The sequence below is a fragment of the Pipistrellus kuhlii genome, unplaced genomic scaffold (assembly GCF_014108245.1).
Source record: "Pipistrellus kuhlii isolate mPipKuh1 unplaced genomic scaffold, mPipKuh1.p scaffold_m20_p_3, whole genome shotgun sequence".
Classification (NCBI taxonomy): domain Eukaryota; kingdom Metazoa; phylum Chordata; class Mammalia; order Chiroptera; family Vespertilionidae; genus Pipistrellus; species Pipistrellus kuhlii.
In genome coordinates this window covers 53,582,774-53,606,922 of record NW_023425529.1, presented here as the reverse complement: position 1 = coordinate 53,606,922, position 24,149 = coordinate 53,582,774, and the positions used below count along the sequence as shown (strand labels likewise).

The window sequence follows — 24,149 nt, the reverse complement described above, 5'->3', positions numbered from 1 at the left end:
ACTGGTCTTCAAACACGTCATCCTTTTTTTAACTGAAACGAACACAGTCACATAGCTCAAAACGTCCCAGTGGGATTGAAATAGAAGAGAGTACTAAAGTGGATTTTGACAATTCACTTTATCAAGGTGAATTATTGTTTTATTTTATTTTTATTTTCTGTTCCATATTCTCTATTTATGGGAATTGTTTCTAGGAATAGATATTTCTGATGGGGCTGTCAATCAAAGGGCTTTATGAGTGGGCACAATATCTAGGATGACCAGTGAGAATCCCATTTGCTGGATGGAAGTATTCATGACAAGGCAGGCCAATAAAGGATCTATTTCAGAGATTAAAATGCTGGAATGGGTGAGATGGCAAGAAGTAGGGACCGTGTAGTCCTAGCTCTCCCAATAAGAGAGCTAAGGAGGGTAAGGAGGGGCGGGATGGGGAGGAAACTCCTACCAACACACATGAAGTGACGGAAAGAGATTCCTGATAATCATCTGAACATAGGTTTTCACTGCAGTTACTGCAAACTTGATCAACAAGAAAACTTCTATTGAGTAAGTCTGGTTTGTCCCTATAAATTATAGCTGAGAGCCAAGATTATACAAGAAACATTTGGGGTTCATATTTTTATTTAAGGAAAACGTGGATCCAAATAAATTAATTTCAGAATCAGACAGCTGACTTGTACAACTGCTTTCTGGCTCTACATGAATTTGTAATTCACATTTATGTTCTATCCATTTGAATTCACTGATGTCAGCAAATAAATAGTTTTTTTAATTCTCATTCAAATATTATTTTAAAATATGACTTTTGTACTACGTATAGCAATAATGCCATGTCCAGTCCCAAAAATCAACAGCACATCAAAATCATTAAAAAATTAATTTCAAAAGTTATGATGAAATGAACACGCCAGTCAAAAGTTCCATGCCAGACTGTATATTCTTGAACACATGTTGAATTTGATAACCTATCAAGTATCGATAAGTTTGAGTTGAATTACAAACTCTAGTAAAGTATTCATCTCTGGTTAGAACACAGAATCTGCATTTATCCTCTACAAAGAGCATCTTAGGAACCCTGATTTAGCTGACAATACATGATGAAGAGATTGCATTTAGAATGTTAAATATGCCTAGGCCAGGTGAAAATGCCTTTCAGCTGACTTTGGCATTCAGATTACCCGTGGGGCAGAACCATGCTCACCTCCTCGTTCTCGATTTTGAGAGTGGCCAGTCGGGACTGCAGCTGCTGGTACCTGAGCATGAGCTCCGCCTGGACCGGCTGCTGCGCGCTGACCTGACACACCTGGTGGGGAATCAGAAGCCACAGTTACACAGAGCCAGCCTCCAGAGCGTGGCTCTCCCGTTTAAATGCTCCGTGAATCACGCTGATCCCCATTCTAGTTACATATTTACTTTTTACAGCCTCCTCAAAACCTCAGTTTTGAATATGAACCAGTTACGTAAGTGGAAAGAGCAGAATGCAGCTGCTTGGCCTGGATGTGACTGGAAAGGGAGCAGCTGGAGGCAGCATCGCTCTAAGAACGGGGCAGTTGTTGGAGACAGAGCCCTGCTGCTGATGCCTCAGCCGCGGAATTCTTAATGACTCGGGAAGAGAGCAGAAGGCAGAGTGGGAAGGATGATCCAAATGGACCATAAGGGCAACACTGGGGTGGGAGCAGAGCCTACTGGTTCCAGTCAGCTGGGTGACTGGGGAAAGCTACTAAACCTCAGTTTTCTTCTCTGTAAAATGGGGATAATAAGAGTGGCTGTGCCACAGGGTTGTTGTAGGGATGAAATGAGATAATGTACATCAATCACGTAGAACACTGCCTGGAAAAGCAAAACCTCAAAAAATGTGAATAGCTATTATTAGTATCTTTCAATCATGGCTTGTCCTGCCAGCACCAGCCAAATCACGTGATTCACCATGAACTTGAAGAGGCCACTTATCTTGGGCTTTGTCAGAAAGATATTCTGGCCATGATCTCAATTATGAATAAGGTCAAAATTAGGATATTTTAATCATATTAAAATCCTGTCAGAAACAATTTCTTCTCCTCTTTCTTGTTTTAGAAATAAGAAAAGGAAAGGAAAAGAAAAAGAAATACTCTCAGCAGATGAGGGCTTTCTTTCATGGAGTCTCTGAAACATCATAGGGATTACTGTTCCCTTGCAGCACTGGCCATTAAAAAAAGGCAACAGACTCACTATTAAAATAATAATAGTTTTAAAAAGGTAAAAACTAGTAACCCAATTGAAGTCACTTGTCCATAATATTTTATCATTCTATAGGGTGGGGCAAAAGTAGGCTTACAGTTGTTCATATGAAAAATAATACTACAATTGATGAGTAATAATACAAGAATAAACTATTTCATGTACTCACCATTGTAAGTCTGCCCCACCCTGCATGTTTATCACATCCATAACTGAAAAGTTAAGACAGCATCCCTTGGAGAAACATAACTCTGGTTATGCGAGTGGCAAGCATAAGCCATTCGCATGTCAAATTCACTTTCTATTGGTTTTAAACATACTTACCTTTTCTAATAAAGTGATTCACTATGTCAAATCAAGTGAAAATAAAATTAGATAAGAAATATAGCAGGTATACACATAATCAACATACATATCTTATAAGTCTTAACATTAGGTACTTCAGGAAAAAAATTATGGCACTAAAGAAATCTGCTATGGGTATTATAATTACATCTACTTTTAAAAACATACTGTCACCACAATAAATTAAAGTTGTATTTTCCATCTATAAGTATTGTTTTGCACAGCCGGGATATCAAGTGTTACCTAACATGCTCCATTAATTGGTTCTTCTTGTTTTCCCCTCCACAGACAGTAAAATATACCTCTGTAACTCATAAAGGGTTTAAATGGGATTTTTTTCCTCTGGGAAAATAGGATTGTTTTGCATTTTTCCACTGTCTTATTTTTACCCTTTACAATTATTTTTCTTCATGAGTGGGGTCTTTAAATCAGGATGACAAGAAATCTTCAGATAGATTCTACTGGGCCTGCAAAATGTTTCGTTTTGAATTTAAATTTGAATGTCTGGGAGTGGAGGAAGCACTCTCTAACTCTCGTGGGACAGTTTAGTGCTTACACCAAACAGAGCTCGTACCTACATTTGTTTGACCTCTTTAGGCCATGGTTAATTCTTGCTTTAAAAGGCGGTAGTCATGGCTGATCTGAGATAATACTATGCTAAGATCCCATACAAAGGCAGGAGAGAGAAAACAACTGGAAATTGTTACAACTGTTGAGTGACAGTAGATGGAGTACTGTGAGTGAAGAGACAATTCATCAGTTTTGGAATAATTACCGACCTCATCACCCATGTGAGACTGAAACTCAAACTTCATTGGAGGGCAGAAGGCAGCAGGGTACATCTCCATGAATCTCTGCTTATCATTCCTGGGCTCCAAATTGTCGACTGCATTCTCAATAATGTCTAAGCCTTCGTGTCTGGAGGTCTCAAGGTTGTACTCCGCCGAGAGATACGTTCTGAGGGCTCTGTTCAGACTTGCGTGGTAGCCAAGGTCACAGCACTTAAAAATGAGAAGAACACCATATGAAGGGACTGAGAAGTGCATCGGTAGTTACAAAAGAGTCACAGTGATGTACAGTATAGCATAAGAAATACAGACAATAACATTGTAATAACCATGTATGGTGCCAGGTGGGTGCTGAGAATATCAAGGGGTACCCTTTGTAAGTATACGATTGTCTAACCCAGGGGTCGGCAAACTCATTAGCCAACAGAGCCAAATACCAACAGTACAACGATTGAAATTTCTCTTGAGAGCCAATTTTTTAAAACTTTAACTTCTTCTAAAGCCACTTCTTCAAAATAGACTCGCCCAGGGTGTGGCATTTTGTGGAAGAGCCACACTCAAGAAGCCAAAGAGCCACATGTGGCTCACGAGCCGCAGTTTTCCAACCACTGTTCTAACCTGTACACCTGAAACTAATACAAAATAATACTGAATGTAAACTGTAATTAGAAAAAAAAATTTTAAAAACACTGTATACAACAATTAATTAAAAAAAAGATCAAAGACCTAAATGTGACAGCTACAGCTATTAAATTCCCAGAAAAAAAACATAGGAGTAAAACTTCATGATCTTCCTTTCATTAGGCGTGGGTTTCTTGGCTCTGGCACCAAAAGCACAAGCCACAAAAGGAAAGAACAAACACATTGGACTTAATCAAATTTGAAGACTTTTGTATTTTAAAGGGCATGATCAAGTAAAAAGGTAATCCACAGAATGAGAAAATAATTTTCCTTGCAAATCATATATCTGATAAGGAATTTGTATCTAGAATATATAAAGAACTCTTACAGCTCAATAATAAAAAGACAAATAGCCCAATTTAAAAAGTGGGTAATAAAGCTGAATAGGTATCTTTCAAAAAAGATCTACATAGGGTCACAAGCATATGAAAAAATGCTCAACATCATTAGTCAGCAGGGAAGTGCAAAGGAAAACAATAGAGAGATACCACCTCACACTCAGGATGGCTCCAATAAAAGACAAACAACAACTACTGGGCAGGAGAAACTGGAATCCTTATACACCGTGATGGAAATGTAAAATGCTGCAGCCACTTTGCAAGAGTCTCATAGTTCATCACAAGATGAAACAGAGTTAACATATTACTTGGCAATTCCATTTCTAGGGATGTATAACAAAACAAAACAAAACAAAACAAAGCAAAACAAAACAAAACATATTTTCACACAAAAACTGTACTTTAATGCTTATGACAGCATTATTATTACAGCTGAAGAGTAGAAACAACCGAAGAGTCCATAAATTAATGCACAAAATGAAATATTGTTCAGCCATAGGAAGAAATGAAGAACTGATAAGCAAAGTGAAAGAAGTCACAAAAGACCTCACATTATGATTCCACTTATATTAAAGATCCACAATAGTTAATCCATAGAGACAGAGGTAGATTCATAGTTGCCTGAGGCTAGGGGATGGAGGAATTGGGGAGTAATGGCTAAGGAGTGTAAAACCGCTTTTTGGAGCGATGAAAATATTCTAAAGTTAACTGTGGTGATGGACACACAACTTTGTGAATTTACCAAGAGTCAATTGTACATTTTTAATGAGTAAACTGCATACCATGTGGATAATATCCCAATAAAGGTGTTACAAAATAAAAGCAAAACCAAACATTGAAAGGAAATAATGAAAAAATAGCACTCGAGTTTGCCCAGCCATACAGAGGTCACTACAATGAGTTATGGGAGTCCTTCTAGAATACAAACCTGCTAACAGTAATATTTTGGATTTGTACAATTTACTGAAGACTCAGTAATAATCTGTACTCTTTCAGAAAGGAGAACAGGTTTCAATCTGCACAAAGAGCCTGGGAATGCCTTATTTATTATCCTTAGAATAAAATTATTTAAAAAAGAAATTCTCACCCAAGGGTATTTTCCCATTGATTTTAGAGAGTGGAAGAGAGAAGGAAAGACAGAAATATTGATGTGAGATTTTTGGTTGCCTCCTACATGAACCCAGGGCCCAGGCTAGGGAGAAGCCTGCAACCAAGGTACATGCCCTTGACTGGAATCGAACCTGGGACCCTTCAGTCCACAGGCCAATACTCTATCCACTGAGCCAAACCAGCTAGGGCCCTAGAATAAAATTATTAAATTATAACAAATGGTTGCTAAAGTCCTTTTATTAGAGTTATAATTTTGTTTTGTAGTCCTGGGAATAAAAGGGCTTTAGGATTCTTGAATCTTCACTACCATTAACTTGTTTTTACATTTACTTTTTCATGTTGCATTTCAAGAGAATGTAATTTTAAAACTATATATAGCGCTGTACAAGATCAGTTATAAATTACTGACAGAATTTACATTTGTACATAAAAGTAATATAAATATTTAAAAGATAAAACAAGTGGTTTTAGGGATACAAAACCAGATCATCCTTATATTGTTCTAATAAAGTTCAATCAATTCAACTTGATTGAATTCAACTCACTAATTGGTCATCTACTGGGTGCCTGGGAATTCAATAGGCTCCAGAAATATGAAGACTGGAAAACAGTAAAAAAAAAAAAATCTCCCTTCTCAAGGAATTCAAATGTAAGCTGCTCGTTAATTTGCTGTTAAGAGTAGCAGAGAGACACAAAGGAAACCTCCTTTGTATACAGGATGCTCCCACCAGGACACGAGCCGCCCGATCTGATCTGCCTTCACGAAGGTCCACATCCAATCACGGACCTGGCCTTAGAAATACCAGTGCATTTCATTCCACCCTCTCCGTCCAACTGTAACATTATTCAATTTGAAATTTTTACATAAATATATTCTAAAATCATGTAACTCGGCTAAATGCAAAAGGCTAAAGACAGCTTTAACAGGTTCGGCTCAGTGGATAGAGCATCGGCCTGAGGACTGAAGGGTCCCAGGTTCGATTCCGGTCAGGGGCATGTGCCTTGGTTTCGGGCACATCCCCAGTGAGGGATGTGCAGGAGGCAGCTGATCGATGTTTCTCTCTCATCAATGTTTCTAACTATCCCTTTCCCTTCCTCTCTGTAAAAATTCAATAATATATAGATTTTTAAAGGCTAAAGACAAAAAAATAATAATTAAAAAAATAAATAAAATCTTGTTACTCAAAGTTGGTCTGTGGACCAGCAGCATCAGCATCTCTTGTTAGAAAACGCAGATTCTTGGGCCTCACCCCTGACCTACTGAATTGGGATCTGAAGTTAAAAAGACAACCCGCAGGAGATTCCCATGCACAGTGAAGTCCGAGGAGCACGGTACTGACGCAAGCTGTGCTTTCGGGGTGCTGCTTCTCCTGGCAGGCAAGAGAATCGACTTGATGAAAGGTTTACTTGATTTAAAAGAGCAGAAAGTAGCGGCCACATCACAACGACAAGCACAAGCAAAAGGCAGTTGCGGGATGCAGCAATCCGTCTCATCATTAATACATGTCCAGTGGCATCAGCTGCACTCACACACAGAGAATATTTTCGGTTAATTAAAAAATTCTAAATTCTAGCCCGAGATGAGCAAAGGCTGCTTTTATCCCTCTTGCTCCTCAAAAATCCATAAAGGCTCTTTGTAGCAGTGTTATACACATCAGAGAGACTGAAAATTCTGTATTTCAATAAAACCTCGTCTTCTGAAAGCACGAATCTGTAAGGAAATGGCCTCATCATGAGATGTGCCAGTGCTTCCAAACACCCCACTATTCTGCAGGGAAAAAATTCAACTTGATTATAATGAAGCATCACACATAAGTGGCTGTACTGTATGAGTTCTGAGCCCAATTGGCATCAAGAGAAAAACTGATATTGAGAAGGGAGAAACAAGCCAGAGAAAAGCCCTTCCACCTCTCCCTACAAAAGCCAAGTCTCTCTTCAATTTAAAAAAGAGGAAGAGAAAAAGAACAAAGGAGAGAGAAAAAAAGAAAGATCCAACCACAACTACCCAATTGAGGTAGAGCTCTGAAAAATACATAGTAAGCTTTCATTATTCCCAGGAGGAACAGTTCATCCCTCAAAATTCCAAGCCTGCCTTATTTTGGAGTAACCGTCAAGATGACAAAAGCCCCCGTGTTTCCACATTCAGGTCAGCGGGCCGATCTGCTAGGTCTGGACCCAGTCACAGACCTTGACTTCACTTTGCATCCTAACAGGCCGGGGAGAAGCATGCGCGTGGCTTAGTAACTGATCCAGGGGCCTTGCCAGGTGTCCTCCCGACTTCGACTGCTCCCCTCCGGAGGTTTCTGTGATGAGCTTTGAGGGAAAGTTTTCTTCCCTGACCCCTACAGTGCTATCAGTCTGTCCGGTCACTTAATTGGCATGGTTTTGTTATGTCCCATATTCGGTGTTTTCACTGATCTAGATTTTGCAAGCATTCTGGACATCAAAAGAAGTAAGAAACAGGGATAAAACTCTTATTCGGGGTCGCCTGAGATAGCAGAGTCTGTGACAGAGTTATCTTGTTTCTAAACTAGAAGCTAAAACAACACTGAATATGTTAAGATTGAAAATACTTGGTTAAAAAGACCTCAAGTAATTCTATGGAGCTTATGAATTATTAATGATGATATGGAAAGCCGGCTTCTGCACAGAGTTGAGTTATAACCCAAGCACATTTAATGATGAAAATACATAAGAAACCAATAAAATAGTTCATGAAGACAAAAGCATTGTGTGTATGTGTTTTGTTTTGTTTTTTAAACTGTGAGTGGATACATAAAATTATAGATCAAAACTAGGGAAAGATTGTTGGATTCAGATGGCTGTATTTTTTATTTAAATATCCTGAGAGCTGCCAAGATAGATTCCATTAGATATTAGTCTAACTCACCAAAATAGGCTAATTTCCTTAGGTGAAAAGGTTGTAATTAGCATCAAAAAAGAAGATGAAATCCAGGTGTTGAAGACTGTGATAACTATTTCCAAAGGCTGGGAGGTCAGCTGAAGTCTACTTTGTGGGTATGACATCAGGTAAAACTGGACCACAGCTGTCCTGGGAGCTAACTTTTTTTTTTTTTTTTTTTTTTTTTTTTTACATCATGAGAAGCTTCAGTGGAGTTAAAGCTTGGTCCAAGCTGGAAGTTATGTGAATGGAACTCCATGGAAATCAAGTCCTGCATACCTGTTTCCAGGACAGCAGGAGCCACGGTCATTTGCAGGGCAGCCCTGGAAGTGCCTAGAAGACAGCTGCTAACTCCTGTGTAACTCCAGCATTTCGCAGTGGTCATGAGAATAGGCAGGGAAGGAACTCTTGTGCAGTATTCTTCCTGAACTTTATCACTCCTGCCTTCGTCTCAGAGGCTTCCATGCATGACCTTTTTTCCTGGGCCCCTCTCTCTGGTTTTTAGTAAGCTTGACTGTGACCATTCCAGTCATGGGTATTGGATTAAAGACTCGGTCTACCCCTTATTTCGAATCTTTGTGAAAAATAGTGCAACCCAAGCACACTGAATTGCAAAAACAGCTTTTACATGAGCATGGGTAGCTTGGAAAGGACCATCTTTCTAGCTAGTCAGTACCTCACCCTAGAAATCACAAACACATTTTTGTGAGAGACAGGCATCTCGAAGGACATCACTGGATGCATAAATGTCTTCAGGCAACTTTTTAAAAAAATATATTTTATTGATTTTTTACAGAGAGGAAGAGAGAGGGATAGAGAGTTAGAAACATCGATGAGAGAGAATCATCGATCAGCTGCCTCTTGCACACCCCCTACTGGGGATGTGCCCACAACTAAGGTACATGCCCTTGACTGGAATCGAACCTGGGACCTTTCAGTCCGCAGGCTGATGCTCTATCCACTGAGCCAAACCGGTTTTGGCCTTTCAGGCAACTTTTTAAAAATTTTATTTGTTTATTGATTTTAGAAAGGAAGGGAGAGGGAGAGAGAAACTTCAATGATGAGAGAGAATCATTGATTGCCTGCCTCCTGCCATATTGGGGATCAAGCCCACAACCCAGGCATGTGTCCTGACCAAGAATCGAACCATGACCTCCTGGTACATAGGTCGATGCTCAAGCACTGAGCCATGCCAGCTGGGTTACAGGCAACTCTTACACACCTGCTTTCATGGCTGAGTTCCTGATGGTCCATAAAGAGCTGACAACTGAATTCCTGTTGCTGCTAACAAAACATGTCTTGAGTTTCTCTTGAACAACAAAAAGGTCAAAATAGTACATCCATCTGTATGATAGGAATGAATACAAAGTAGGAAACAGAAGAAGAACTGAGGCTGAATAACCATTTGTTACCGAATACAGCTCCCACTCACCCACAGGAGCTCCCAAGGCATCCCATGGTCTCATTTCCCCCCAGGCCAAATCTCTGTAACTACCCTGAACTAAATCACAAGAGGAGAGATAACAAACAAAGCAAGCCCAAGTAAATACAGGTCAGGTGGTAAATGCTATGGAGAAAAGTCGGGAACAGGGAATGCTGGGGAGCATGCTGCTCTCATGGCAGGTGCAACATGAATGAAAAAGAAATTGCTCCTGCAAAGCTCTGGAAAACAAGACTGTCCTAGCCCTAGCTGGTTTGGCTCATTGGATAGAGCGTCAGCCTGCAAACTGAAGGGTCCAGGTTCGATTCCTGGTCAGGGCACATGCCCAGATTGCCAGCTTGATCCCTAGTAGGGGGCATGCAGGAAGCAGCTGATCAATGATTCTCTCTCATCATTGACACTTCTATCTCTCTCTCCCTCTCCCTCTCCCTTCCTCTCTCAAATAAAAATATATTAAGAAAAAGAAAAAAAGGAAAAGAAAAAAAAAAAACACAAAAAAACAAAGACTGCCCTAGACAAAGGTAGAAAGTCCCCAGCAAGAAAAAGCTTAGTGGGTCTGGGGAACAGGAAGCCTGGTGTTTGGGGTAAGCTGCAGGACCAGACACTGAGTGGCAGGTGAGTGGCAGTCCACACAGGGTCTTGGTGACTAGTTTGGATTTTATTCTAAGGGCAATAGCAGGCCTCTGGAAAGATTGAAATAGGGATTGACAGGCTGATTGATCTATTTCAATGCTTTGGCTGCTTGGGAAAAGAATGGATTATTGATTGGAAGGTCTTAGTGGAAACTGCTTCCTAAGTGCAGGTGAGAGATGAAGAGGTTTTTGTCTAAAAGAATAGTAATACTGGGGACTACAGTATTACAATTTGGCAGGCGTACATGGATGGATAAATCTCCATACCATTATGTAAGGGAGGAAAGTCAAACTAATTAAGAAAATCTAAATTCTGAATAAGGTGGTGAGAAACAGCGAGGATTGGGATAGTTAGGAGGTAGATAGGACAAAATTTGTGGGGTGCATTTATATGTGGGGAATGGGAGAACTGGATTTTTGGCTTGTTCAATGGGTAGAAAGTGGTGCCATTTTCTGAGGTGTCAAAAAGTAAATAAGAAAAAGTTGTGTGTGTGGAGAACGACGATGACAATGATAGGGGCAAATAAATATAAAAAGTTGCCTTGAGAGTTGACATGTTCAAGATGACATTCGACATCTGGTTAGAGATGTCCAGAAGGCAGATGGATACACAAATCTCAAGCCCAAGAAGATGATCAAGGAACTGAAAATCTAGGACGTGTCAGATGGTACTTAAGAGAAAAAAAGGCAAAGATGATGCCTTAGACAACTTTCCACATTCAGACGTCCAGCCACGAAGGGAGAGCAAGGACGACAGACTGAGGAGGAACAGCCTGTGCTGCTGGCGGAACCCAGTAGGAAGTTTTCATTGTTAGAAACTCTAAAAGCCATCTCCTTCAACCACCCAATCAGGTCAGTCTTTAAATACCCTTTCTATCACAAAGGGATAAAAAACATGCATAATCAATTTATATGTCAACTATACCATCCTCATCCATTTAACATCTTTATGATCTTCCTAAAAGAGTTCAGGCCTAATGGGGACTATAGTGTTACAATTTGGCAGGCGTTCATGGATAAATCCTCATGCCATTATGTATGGGGGGGGAAAGTCAAACTAATTAAGAAAACCTAAATTCTGACTAAGTTTGTTTTTTGATTAAACACAGGTCTCTAGAGACAAAAGGATAAGGTTTTAGAAAAGCTTTAGGACAGCTGATTATTTAGAAATGATAAGATAAACATGGCATGTGGCATATGATGTAATCTAATTTCAATTTCATTTTGAATAAATGGCTAACAAAACACATGGCAGATATCGCTACCAAGAAAATGAGCTGCATTAGGGGATTATCCTATGGCAATATCCCACTTTTACAGGGAGTGACTGGAGACTGTGATGCTGTCTTGTAAGAATGACAAATATTTCATTATTTCTGGATAAGTGTCTGGGACAGAGCACAAATAGAATTTTACTGTCGAGGACTTTGTTTTTCTGAATGCCTTTTGAGGGCTGTTAGGTGTGGAACTAGACTGTAAGAAGTTATATATTACCAGTTCTGCAATCTTAAAACCAGTTGTTTTAAGAATTCCACATATACAGCGTGGTGGATTTGATCACAGATCAGAGATTCCAAACATTAAGACTTGTATTCTCCCTTCTTTCTTCTTTGCAAATCATACTTACTTGAAAATCTCAGCAATAAATTATAAATAATTGGTGCCCGTATGATTTCTCTTCTGGTTGTAATAAATCTTAGTTCTTACAGAATAATTAGCTAGTCTCTTTTGCACTTAATAGTGTGGCTATTAATGGTCACAGATGTAAAATTTACTATTTACAAAACTACAATCTATTTTCCCCTATAATTATACCTTTATTCTCCCAAACCAATTAAATTTCTTTTGGTGAATATAAGCAACATATTTCTTGCAATTCATACTTATTTTTTTAAAGAAGAATATATCAAAAATGCTTAAGGTGAAATTAACTTGGTTCCACTTCCCACCTGATTCCAAACTAAGAGATTGTTACTCTACAAACTAAATTTACTTAGAACCTTCTTCTGAGACAGAGGAGAAGGCATCTTAAAATAGTTTTGTGCTTACGTGACATTCTGGACTAACTAATACTCAGTTCATTCTGTAAAGCAGAGGCCAGCAAGCCTGTGAGCCAAATCCATCCCACGGCCTGACAAGGTACCGTATTTTTCGGACCATAAGACGCACTTTTTTTCCCCCAGAAGTGGGGGGGAAAAGTCCCTGCGTCTTATGGTCCAAATATAGCCTACACATATACTTTAAAAAAAAAGTTTTTTTTTACTTGCCCGGCTCTGTGTGGTCTCTGTGTGCTTGCCCGGTTCTAAAATGGTTCTAAATGCTGCTGTTTACTTTACAGGGTTGATTACATGTGTTTATGACTGTGATGTTGGGTTTTAGTGCACATAAAATATTTTAGGACACTATTTGTTTCAGAATCTTTTTTTCTTCATTTCCCTTCTCTAAAAACTGGTGCGTCTTATGGTCCGGAGCGTCTTATGGTCCGAAAAATACGGTAAATGAAGTCTGACGGCAACACAACCACAGCCATTTGCTTACTACTAGAGTTAAGTTGGGACAGAGGCATATGGCCTACAAAGCCTAAAATATTTAGTATCTGGCCCTTAAAAAAGAAACTTTGTGAGCCCCTGCTCTGAAGTACACTGAACAATGCCCACCTACTGTGAACACACACAGCTAAAGGCCCTCTCTAATTATTCCGATACATTTCTGCCCCAATATTTCTGCTCTGTATGCTTCCAAAAGTCAACTGTACAACATTTGTGCCACTCAAAATTTAATTATAATGCTAAGTAAGCTGATAAAAAGTGAGAATGGAATTGTTGGAAAGACAAGAGTAAACAAAATTACTTAGATTAGGCAAAGGTATTCCAATTGTGCAAGATTGTGAAAAACATTATAAATACCTGGAGTATTATAATGTATTCTACTTTAAAGAACTCAAAATTAGAACTCATAGATAATACATGATAGATGTAGTTAGTACATATGAAGAAAACTCAGAACTCCTTACATAATATTAAAAGACTGGTAGGTTCAAGTATAATGGTATACTTTAGATTAAAATATTTAAGGCATGCTTTTATCATTAAAAAAAAAAAAAAAACCCCAGCCTTTTCTTTTTTAAATACATGGTGAGATAAAAGTAGATTCACAGTTGTCAGCAAGCGAAACACGGCTTATTCTTGTATTATTTTCCTACAAACAACTGTAAACCTACTTTTGCCCCATGTTATATAAAATATACCATACTTACAGACAAATGCAAAACATACATATTCCCAATCACAACCCCTCCTTTTTCCTAGACACAATTCTGTCTGGAGTACCCTGAACTGTCTAAACCTTGCTTGGTATACTCTACTCAAATATTTCCACACAAAGGAAAGAGTAAATACTCATTTAACAATTAAGCCTTCATTTTCTTTAGTATATTACCCTCAATATCAATAAACTTTACAGGTCTGATAGCTAATACTTTTAATTTAGAATTTATCAGGCAGTGCATATATTTAGTTTATAAAAGTGGTGTCAGTGATAGAGTTCATCATAACATTCATTTATTGATCACCATAAGGCACAATGAAAAATTAAAAAATTATTAAAAATAAATTCCAGTAGAGATTCAATAACCACTGTTTAGAAATAGAATGTTTCTACATTGATGGCTATTTCTCAGAGAGCGCAAGAGAACCTTACTAATTCAAACTAATATTGGTAGGAAAAATGAAATTTATCAGAACATGTAAAAATTGGAATTATTAAATGTTAAAAAACAACAACCATCAGCACACCTCCAAATATAAAGAAAACACTTTGACTAGTGTATCAAAGTGTTGAATTATTGAAGTTTTTAGACCTGAAGTAATTAATAAAGAGGCTTCCATTAAAGAGGATGTCAAAGTACAAATATAAATTGATAATCTGAAGTAACTGAAAATATTTAAAAATTACTATTCCTCTTAATTTTTGTGATTAATTTGTACTTTAAGAGAGCATTTTGCTTTCTTTATAGCTCAGAAGTTAATTTGCAGATTTCCCATTTAATAAGATCCAAAATTAAAGAGGTTTTAGGATATTCATTATTTGCTGCAAGGGGGAAAATTTAACTTTATAATGGAGTAATGAGTCATATCACCCAACAGCAGTGATCAATTTTAGCATCACACTGATAGGTTAAACAGCTGTTGCTACATATCTATGTAAGATGTAGCATCATCACTTAAAATGTATTCCGGTGCAAAGTGCTTAACTTGAATTCATCCAGCCTTTTATATAACTCTGAAAGTATGGGAGACTAAGAAACAGGCTAAATGATACCACAGGTAATAAATCCAAAAGCTAGGGTGTTCTAAGAAATAATTGTCCATGTCTCTTTAACAGGGGACTTGGCTAGATTATAAAAAAGACTGAAGGAACACATCACTCAGATGCAATGTGTGGTCCTAAATTGGGTCTAGTCTAGACATACCAGCTGTGAAACATTTTTGGGATCATAAATGGGGATATGGTCTAGTTACTAGTTGAGATTTTTCTGAAATGGAAAGATGAAGATCAATGATCGAAAAAAGTAGATTAAGAAGCTGTTTGTAAAATATAATTTCATACTCTCTGATGTGTCTACACATACATTTTCAATGCAAATGTGGACACATAGAAAAAATCTGTACTTTAACAGTGATGATCTTGGAAGGGGGGTTAAAAATGTGACCACTTTATTTTTGCTTGAAGTATTTCCCAGTTTGCTACAATGTACATAAACTGTATCTGTAATGATAAAAGGCTAGTTTCTAAATACAAAGTCCATGGAAAATTATGACTTTATTTTTATATTAATAAATCCATAAATCATGGTCTATCCCAAGATTTATATGAGACAGCTATTGACATGAATAGAAACCAAGGGAAACTAGAGGTGTATATAAAAAGAGTCTCAACCTGAACTCTGATTATTTATAATGCTTTAGTTTAATGAAGATATGTAGTATCTTTCATGTCAATTCACATATAAAATGCTAGGCATTAAAAACCTGTCTTGACTTTTTCTCACTAGAGGTATAACAACTCTTTTAGTAATTATTAGATGTATAAAAGGTATTTACTAAAATAAACTCACAAAGCAAAAAGGACTCTAGAAGCCTTTGGATAATAATCAGTCTGCTTCTTTTTCATCAGGAAGGGGCAAGTTTAATGGTTTTTGGGATCACCACTATATATGCAAATTGAATTCCTACTAAGTAAGCAGCCATTTTAGAGTGTACATATTCACATCTGATTGCCCTAAAAGTCAACAAATGCATAACTTTAGCCAAGAGAGTATGCAATTTCAGTTAAATATGATGATGAACCAATTTTGTTCCATTTCTTTTAAAATTAATATATAAGTTGTATTATTTGAGAACTGCTCATATTTTAAATTTCAAAAGTTCCATTTTTTTTAATTGACAATTACTTGGTATATTTAACTGTTACTTATATCTATATCAGAGACCATCAGATCTGCAGTTAAAATGTCTGAATTTGAAACCTACCATTTCTTTAGCTGTGCCATCTTAGGCAAGCTATCTAGCCCAGGTAAGCCTCAGTTCTTTTATCTATAAAATGGAAAAAATAGCATTGACCTCACGAGGTTGCAACGATTAGATGAGATTATGCTTAGAAACCTGCCTGTTACTTAGGAAGAGCTCGATACAACATCCATGACAATGATGGCAATTCTCATATAATCCCGATGTGTTATTTGTATCACAATAATGTTGAGAATGCTGCTCTACATCTCCACACAGATGCCCAGTGGGTATCTCAGTCTTACTGACAAACCGCCTGCTCCCTACCTTCACCCTGCTTCTCCCAGGGTCCCCATCTTGGTAAAAGTTACCATTAATTAACCTATTTACTCAGGACCTGAACCCTCTGTTTCACTCATTATATCGAATTCCTATGAGCTCTATCTCCAGCGTAACTGAATCCACTTCTCACAGATGCACCACTGCCACCCCAGTCTAAGGCAGCAGCACCTCTGGCCTGGACCTTACATATTGCTCAATTTTCACTCCTGTCTTCCTTACTCGCCTCAGTCTATTTTCCACCCAGATGACAGAGTGAGTCTTTAAAATGTAAACCAGGTGATGCCACTTTCTGCTGAGAACCCCTCAATGGCTTCCCGTCACACTTAGACCAACATCTAAACCCCTTTCCCTGCTGAAAAGACGCTCAGTGATAGGGCTTCAGCTTGCCTCCTCTCCTTCCCTTCTCTCCTCACTACTCAGCTCCTGCTGTACCGGCTCCTTTGCTATATCCCTCCTCATCTTGAGCTGGCCCAAACACCTCTGCCTCCCCACCTGCAGCCCTGGCAATCCCTCTGTATAGAGAGTCCTTCCCCAGAGAGCCACACGGCTCTCCAGCTCAATTCTCGGCTCAACTATCAGGCTTTTCTTGACCATGACATCAAAAGCAGCACTCCTATAGCTTTGTTTTATTTTTATTCATAAAACTGTCACTACTGTGTGTGTGTGTGTGTGTGTGTGTGTGTGTATGTGTGTGTCATTTGATTCATTTATGATCTAGCATAATAACTCCATGAAAATAGGGATTTTGTTTTGCACATTATTGGATAACCAATGTCCAGAATAGTACTAAGTTCTTTTCAATACATGGAGACTTCCACTCATGTTAAGGTGAACTGGGTTTAGCCACATACTCTGACCACTACTTAGATAAGCCCTAAAAACAAAGCAAGCAAAGTATAATTAGTTCTTCTCTATTCCATATACTTTGCAGAATCTGTACAGATCTAAGTCTGAAAATAAAAAAAAAATCCTTCACTTTTATTAGGCAATCTGGCTGCAGTCTAACAGAAAAAAAAATGTTTTTTTTTTTTATTTCATCGGTGTTAGAAGAAAATAAATATTTTTTTAAAGTTTCTATATTGCCTGGACAGTGTTGCTCAGTGGTTGAGCGTTGACCTATGAACCAGGAGGTCACGGTTTGATTCCTATTCAGGGCACATGCCTGGGTTGCAAACTTAATCCCCATTAGGGGGTAACTGATCAATGATTCTTTCTCATCATGTTTCTCTCTCTCCCTCCCCCCTCTCTTCCTCCCTGAAATCAATAAATATATATTTTTTAAAGTTTCAATATTTAAAACTATTAAATGATTAGTTACTTGATTGAAATACTTACAGCAAAAGAGAAAAAAAGTTTCCCTGGTTTAATTTATTACTAAATGGTTCAGTTTAAAGAGATTATGATATTGTGGGATAAAATTAGTTTCAAGACAAAGAAAAAGTCATATCAGAGTGTTAATGAACTAAAGAATAATTTCCTCCCTCAACAATTCCTTTGTAAAATTCCTAAACTATGGCTCTAAAATAATTGGTAAATACATGAGCTTTAAATTCACCATAAAATAAAGTTGCTTTAACTTTACTGCATGTCTAAACTATGGCACTGTAAGCCAGGGGTGGGGAATCTTTTTTTCTGCCAAGGGCCATTTGGATATTTATAACATCATTTTTGGGCAAGACAAAATTATCAACTTATAAATTAGCCTGCTATATTTGGTCAAACATTTAACTAACTCACCCCAAATGCCTTGGCAGGGCCAGACCAAATGATTTCTCAGGCCTTATATGGCCCTCAGGCCGATGTTCCCCACCCCTTCTGTAAGCTATCATATCTAATAAAGAAGGAATATGCTAATTGATCATCACTCCATCACCCACAGCTGAAGCCAAATTCCCATCACGAGCCTTAATGAGCAGTCAGCTGGGACCTGAGGCTACACCCACCCCCACCCCCGTGGGGCTTGACAGGGGACCGCAGGCCACACCCCCCACTCTGGCACCAGGCCAGGGGGCCCGAGGATGCGCCCCCCTGCCTGGCGAGGCTTGACACAGGACCTCAGGCCATGCTCCCCACCCACTAGGGCTTGACAGGGGACCTCAGGGTGCAACCCCAGTGCTGGGTCGGGGGAACTCAGGCTACACCCCCCACCCAGTGTGGCTTGATGGGGGACCTAAGACTGTGCGCGCGCGCCTCCCCCTCCACCCCCCAGCGGAGCTTGACAGGGGATTAATCCACGTCCCCCATCTGGTGGGGTTTGATGGGGGATCTCAAGGCACACCCCCTACCCCAGTCTCGGCTGGGGGACCTCAGGCCACGTCCGTCCATCCCTGTCCCCCCCCCCCCCCCCCCCCCCCCCCCCCGTCCTGGCACCGGGCCAAGGTACTTGAGGTTACACCCCCTGCCCAGCAGGGCTTGACTAGGGTGGGACTGGCCGGGTCTGGATCTAGCCCAATTGGGGGAGAGGGGAGGACAAGTCTGGGTCTAACATAATTTTGAGGTGCATGTGTTTGGGCAGGGACTTGACTCTGGGTCCCGTGGTGTGCCCCAAACTCTCACAAGAGGAAGGTTTTCATATACATTTTACTAATTTATTTTCTTTTCTTTTCTTTTCTTTTTTTTTAAAATATATTTTATTGATTTTGTACAGAAAGGAAGGGAGGGAGATAGAGTTAGAAACATTGATGAGAGAGAGTCATTGATCGGCTGCCTCTTGCACACCCCCTACTGGGGATATGCCCGCAACCAAGGTACATGCCCTTGACCGGAATCGAACCCGGGACCCTTCAGTCTCCAAGCCGACACTCTATCCGTTGAGCCAAACCGGTCTCGGCTTACTAATTTATTTTCATCTCTGACACTTCTATTAAAGAGAGAGGGCAAATAGCAATATTAAATTATTTCCTCTAATTAATCCCCTTTTAATGTGCATGAATTTCGTGCACTGGGCCACTAGAACATAATTTCCTAATATCATTTGATGTTCAATCCAATCATTACAAAGCAATATATGAATAAAGTTCCTGCAGATAACTCTCTGAACCTCTATTACTTTATCTGTGCTTTTCTTATGACACATCCCTTTTTTATTTGCAACTATTGGCATTTTTGGACACAGGATTTTCTTCTGTTTCATCTTTGCAGTCTCCTCTACAGTGTTAGCACAATACTGTTAGCATACTCAGTACCATTTTCTGGATGAAAGAATAAATAATGCAGAAGGTTAAAGTAGGGGAATAATGGCAATAATCACTAACAGTGGGTACAGGCTCACAGAGTTCTGAATGAGCCCATTGGTGCTTTTCTATATCAGATTCCAAGAGTAAAAAGTATAGAGAGTTAGCTAAATCTATAAAAGTGGTTTATGCACACTATTTTGTTACACAGTATTTTATCACAACTATAGTAAAGCAATCATTTATGTCATAATTTGCTTAGCATCTGCCTTTTCCACTTAAATTCCAGAGGGTAAGAACTGTTCAGGGCTTCTCAACACCTCAGCATCTCACAATAGGAGGGCCCCAATAAGCATGTTTTGAATCAATGAATGCAGTAAGGACTGTATTCCTAACTGTAAAATTACGTAATTTTAAAATGACTGGCTCCCCTTCCTAACTGAGTTGACCAAGCACTCAGCTTCACAGAACCTACTACTTTGTTTGTTGTTGTTTTTTTAAATATACTTTTATTGGTTGCAGAGAGGAAGGAAGAGGGAGAGAGAAACATCAATGATGAGAGGGAATCATTGATCAGCTGCCTCCTGCTTGACCCCCACTGGGCATGTGCCTTTGACTGGAATCGAACCTGGGATGCTTCAGTCCACAGGCTGGCGCTCTATCCACTGACCCAAACCGGTAGGGTCTAAGTTGTTTTTCATGTTTTAGCATGCATCTTTTTTCAGAGTCATCTGACAATTGAAAGTGTCTTAGTATTATGTATGGTTTAATTAGCAATGTATTTTTTTCTGACTATTATGTAACATAACAGTTTTAATACATGATGGTGTTTTAGAATCAATGAAATACAGTTATTGTTAATTTCATCTTAATGTGGAAAACACAAAAACTACAAGTACTTACATCAATTAAATCTGAGAGATCATGAATATAATACTTGAAAACAGAGGCGTTGGTTGCTTCGAGGGTCAGGAGGTATTCATTCCGTGCCTTAATCGATTTTAGCTTATTTTCTGAATACTTTGCTTGTCTCTGCCAATGAAGATCCAGGCATCGAGAAAAATAAGAAAGTCATTTTCAAACAAGACACAGAAACACACATGAATTTTTATTAATCTAAACAATTTATTCTACATCTACAAATAACCTTCGAAGTCTTTTGAGTAAAGTACATTTCAAATCTGACTTAAATAACAAACTAAAATTACCCAGTTATGGGGAATAACAACAATGTATTTGGGCCTTAGGCCCATTTGCAATGAAATCTCTTTTGTTACTATTCAAGTCCTCTACATTGTGTATTGAATACTTGGCATTCACCACTAAATGATGTCCAGCTGTTATTACATGATTTTTATGTTCCTTAAACATTCTGTATTCCCATGGGAGGAAATTCATGTATTTCTCGATAATTTACAATCTGTGTCTATCAGCTATTGCATTAATGTTCTTCAGTTTGTCACCTCAAGTGAGGACGATAAGTCATCTCAAGTGAGGACAGAAAGACATGGCAATCTGTTTTCACTTACCTTTTCTTTCATTTTTTCGATTTTCTTTACAGAGCTTCGCCGCTGGTGTCTCTCCTCTAGTCTAATATGAAAGACTGGATCGCCGGATCTCCCAATTTGCTTTTCTTCTTGTTTCTCGGCCTCTTTCAGCTTGCTCTCTGCACTGATGCTCTCCGCATGATACATATGGTATGTTTTCATCACCTGCAAAAAAAAGTGATCCAAATTGTTAAAAGAATGTCTGTTTGTAACTTAGGAAGTAAATGGAAACAATTATATGACACATATGTTAAGAATATCACCTTCCAACTTTCAGATTGTTAGTAAAATAGATGAATTATGGAATATTGTTTCTACCTAAAGAAAACAGAAACATGCAAATTAAGTTCACCTGCCAGGAAGAGGCACTGAGGAGACAGGCCTTGATGAAAAAATGACTGAGAGTCTTATACAGGCTGTCAGTGTACTTGAGAAGTTCCCTTAAGCTTACAAGTGTTGCTCTAAAATCTCCTCAGCATTATTAATTTGCACAATAAACCATTATTCATGAATAAATTTTAGCCTAACCTTGGATTTATAAAAAACTCCAAATTAGTACAGCCCTTACTAAGTTTTACTGCTTAAAAATCTACTTGTCAAACTACAAAACATAGTTTTAGTTTAGGCTCAAACATATTTTAATTTCAAAATATTATTTCATTTATAAATAACCAGAGACCATTTAATAGTTACGGCACAGTTGTTAAGAAGTTGAGATTAATGTAATGCTTTGAAGTAAGGAACTTGAGTTTTCTCATTTAAAGATGAGTTATAAACTAGTTTGGTTACCAGAAGCACCGCTGGAATAGATGCATTTACTTAGGTCAAACCTTATAAAATTGCTGCCTTTGTGGATTATATATAAAAAAATAAAAAATAAAAAAATAAAAAAAGGAGAAAAACCAGCATTTTTAATGGCTTCACTTAATATACATTCTCAAGACGACTATTTTAAAGAGTAAAACATGGGGTTAATGAATGACCTTTATTTCTTTTCATAAAACCTGGTGTGAGCAAATTCTGTGACAGGCACTGCTGACCAAGAACAAACCAAGTGCTCGTCTATAAACCGTGGCAGCTTGTCCTGGGCTGCGTGCAACTGCCAAGTGGTCTGTTTTTAGTAATTATCAGGCCTGTTGGGGAAGTGTGATTGGCTACTTCAGTTTAAAAGGAAAATAAAATAGTGTTAGGAAGCAGCTGGGCAGCTGAGGAATGAAAAGGGAGTCACCCTGCAGCTGGGCAAACAGCGAGGTCACTGAATGGGCCCCACACCTCGCATTTCCAGGCTTGGCTCTGTTTGTCCTCCCTGCCCGAAGCAAACCCACACACCACTGGGTGCTGATTCCAGTTACATCTTTAACTAAGAGGGTGGAAAAAAAAACACAATCTCTCCCCGCCCCCCTCTCTCTGACACAACACACACACACACACACACACACACACACACACACACACACACACCACGTTGCTCAGCTGTCTGCATTCTTCTTGCTCATAGACAGCAAAGAAGAAATGAGGACACGTGACTCCCATCAAAGCTGGATGAAAAGGCATCCCAGACTGTGGGTACCTGAGAAGTCTTTTTTAAAAATACATCACAAAGAAAAGAACGGATCTCCCCACTCTTGCTTTGTTTAGATGCTGAGGACCAGTGTAAGCAGGTAATTTGCACAAATGGAACTGGCTGCCAGCATGGCATTCCTCATCAGCTGGCCTGGGTTAAAAGGGAAACACTGGAGTCTGACCTAATGAGCAAGAGAAGGGTGTAACCAGCGCATCGTTAGGTGGTCCAGCACAATAGCGGAGGATTCTTGAAGCAGTTCAATGGCAATGTACAGAAAGGGAGTTTCTTTGTTCCGTTCCCCAATCGGAGGGTTTCTAAGATTCTCTAAAATGTTAACAGTTACAATGAATGAGTTTAGAAGTTGGGGGAGAAAAACACTAAGAGCTTCTTTGAGAACTCTAATTGTACGTAATGAGTGCAAATACAAACTGTATTATTGAAAAAGTGAACTGTTGACAGAAGTTAAATGTGTTTTGTATTTAAAGTAAAATAACTGACAGTCCCTTTTTCCGGAGAAGTAAAAGAATGCTTTTATTTTTTCAAAGATGCATGTTGAATGCACATGGCAGAGAAAACCACAGCTTCTCCATCAGTCTAAGGCAAACACAAGCCTCTGCATACCCAATGGCATGATCGGCGTAGCTCCATTTAAATGTGCTCCGATAGCACAGCTTCTTCTCTGAAACCTTCTGCACTAACACTTCAGGCATAATTCTCTGTTGAACACATTCAATTTATCCTTTCGCTCCATCTTTCCTTAAGTGCAGGAAGAATATAGCCAAGAGGAAGGTGACCGTATCACGGATTTCTTTGTGAGGTTGCAATCCTGACAGACCAATATACTACATCTGACACTACTCTTGTACTTCAAATCAGTATAATTAAAATATCCATAGTGAATTTCAATATTCAGCACCAAGAGATCATTATGTATTGGAAAAAACATGTGTTGGCAAAGATCAGTGGAGGAAAGCTATAAATTTTACTTTTTGACTCCTGGTTCGGAAGTTAGAAAGCATGGCTCCAGGAACGGATCTACCAGTTACCAGGTGTGATTCCAGTGAAGGATCCATCAGTCACCACGTGTGGTTCCAGAAATGGATCTACCAGGTACCAGGGGTGGGGAAGTTATTTAACACTTTGCTCATCTTACAAGGTTTCTGTGGATACCCAATTGTGCATCCCTGTGTGTGTGTGTGTGTGTGTGTGTGTGTGTGTGTGTAACTTAAACCTGACTGAGTACTCCCCATATATGTGTGTATATGTATACCATCTATACCATAAATATATGTACATATGTGAAACATGTATATACTTCGCTAAATAAAAATTATATAATGCTCACTATGGTGCCAGAGATTGTTCTAAGCATGTTACAAAAAAAGTATTTTATTTAGTCCTTCTAAAGGTTCTTTATCAGGTAGGTACCTTTACCTCCCCATTTCACCGGTGAGGTAAGTAACGTTCCCGAGGTCACATGGCTGTAACTGGCAAAGCCATGGCTGGGACTCTGGCAACCAGGCTCCAGGCTGGTCTGGACCGGTAGGCCATACATACCCTTT

General features: G+C 38.9%; 1 protein-coding gene across 2 annotated transcripts in view; it reads right to left on the bottom strand.

Annotated features, from left to right (window-relative positions):
• Window positions 1-24,149, bottom strand: part of SRGAP1 (SLIT-ROBO Rho GTPase activating protein 1) — a 257,917-nt gene that overhangs the window by 71,284 nt on the left and 162,484 nt on the right. For both annotated transcript variants that reach the window (XM_036456361.2, XM_036456362.2), the window contains exons 5-8: window positions 21,006-21,188; window positions 20,380-20,508; window positions 3,342-3,563; window positions 1,202-1,303 (exon numbers count right to left, since the gene is read on the bottom strand). In XM_036456361.2, coding sequence (XP_036312254.1) covers window positions 1,202-1,303; window positions 3,342-3,563; window positions 20,380-20,508; window positions 21,006-21,188 — 636 coding nt within the window. The remainder of the gene's footprint in view (window positions 1-1,201; window positions 1,304-3,341; window positions 3,564-20,379; window positions 20,509-21,005; window positions 21,189-24,149) is intronic.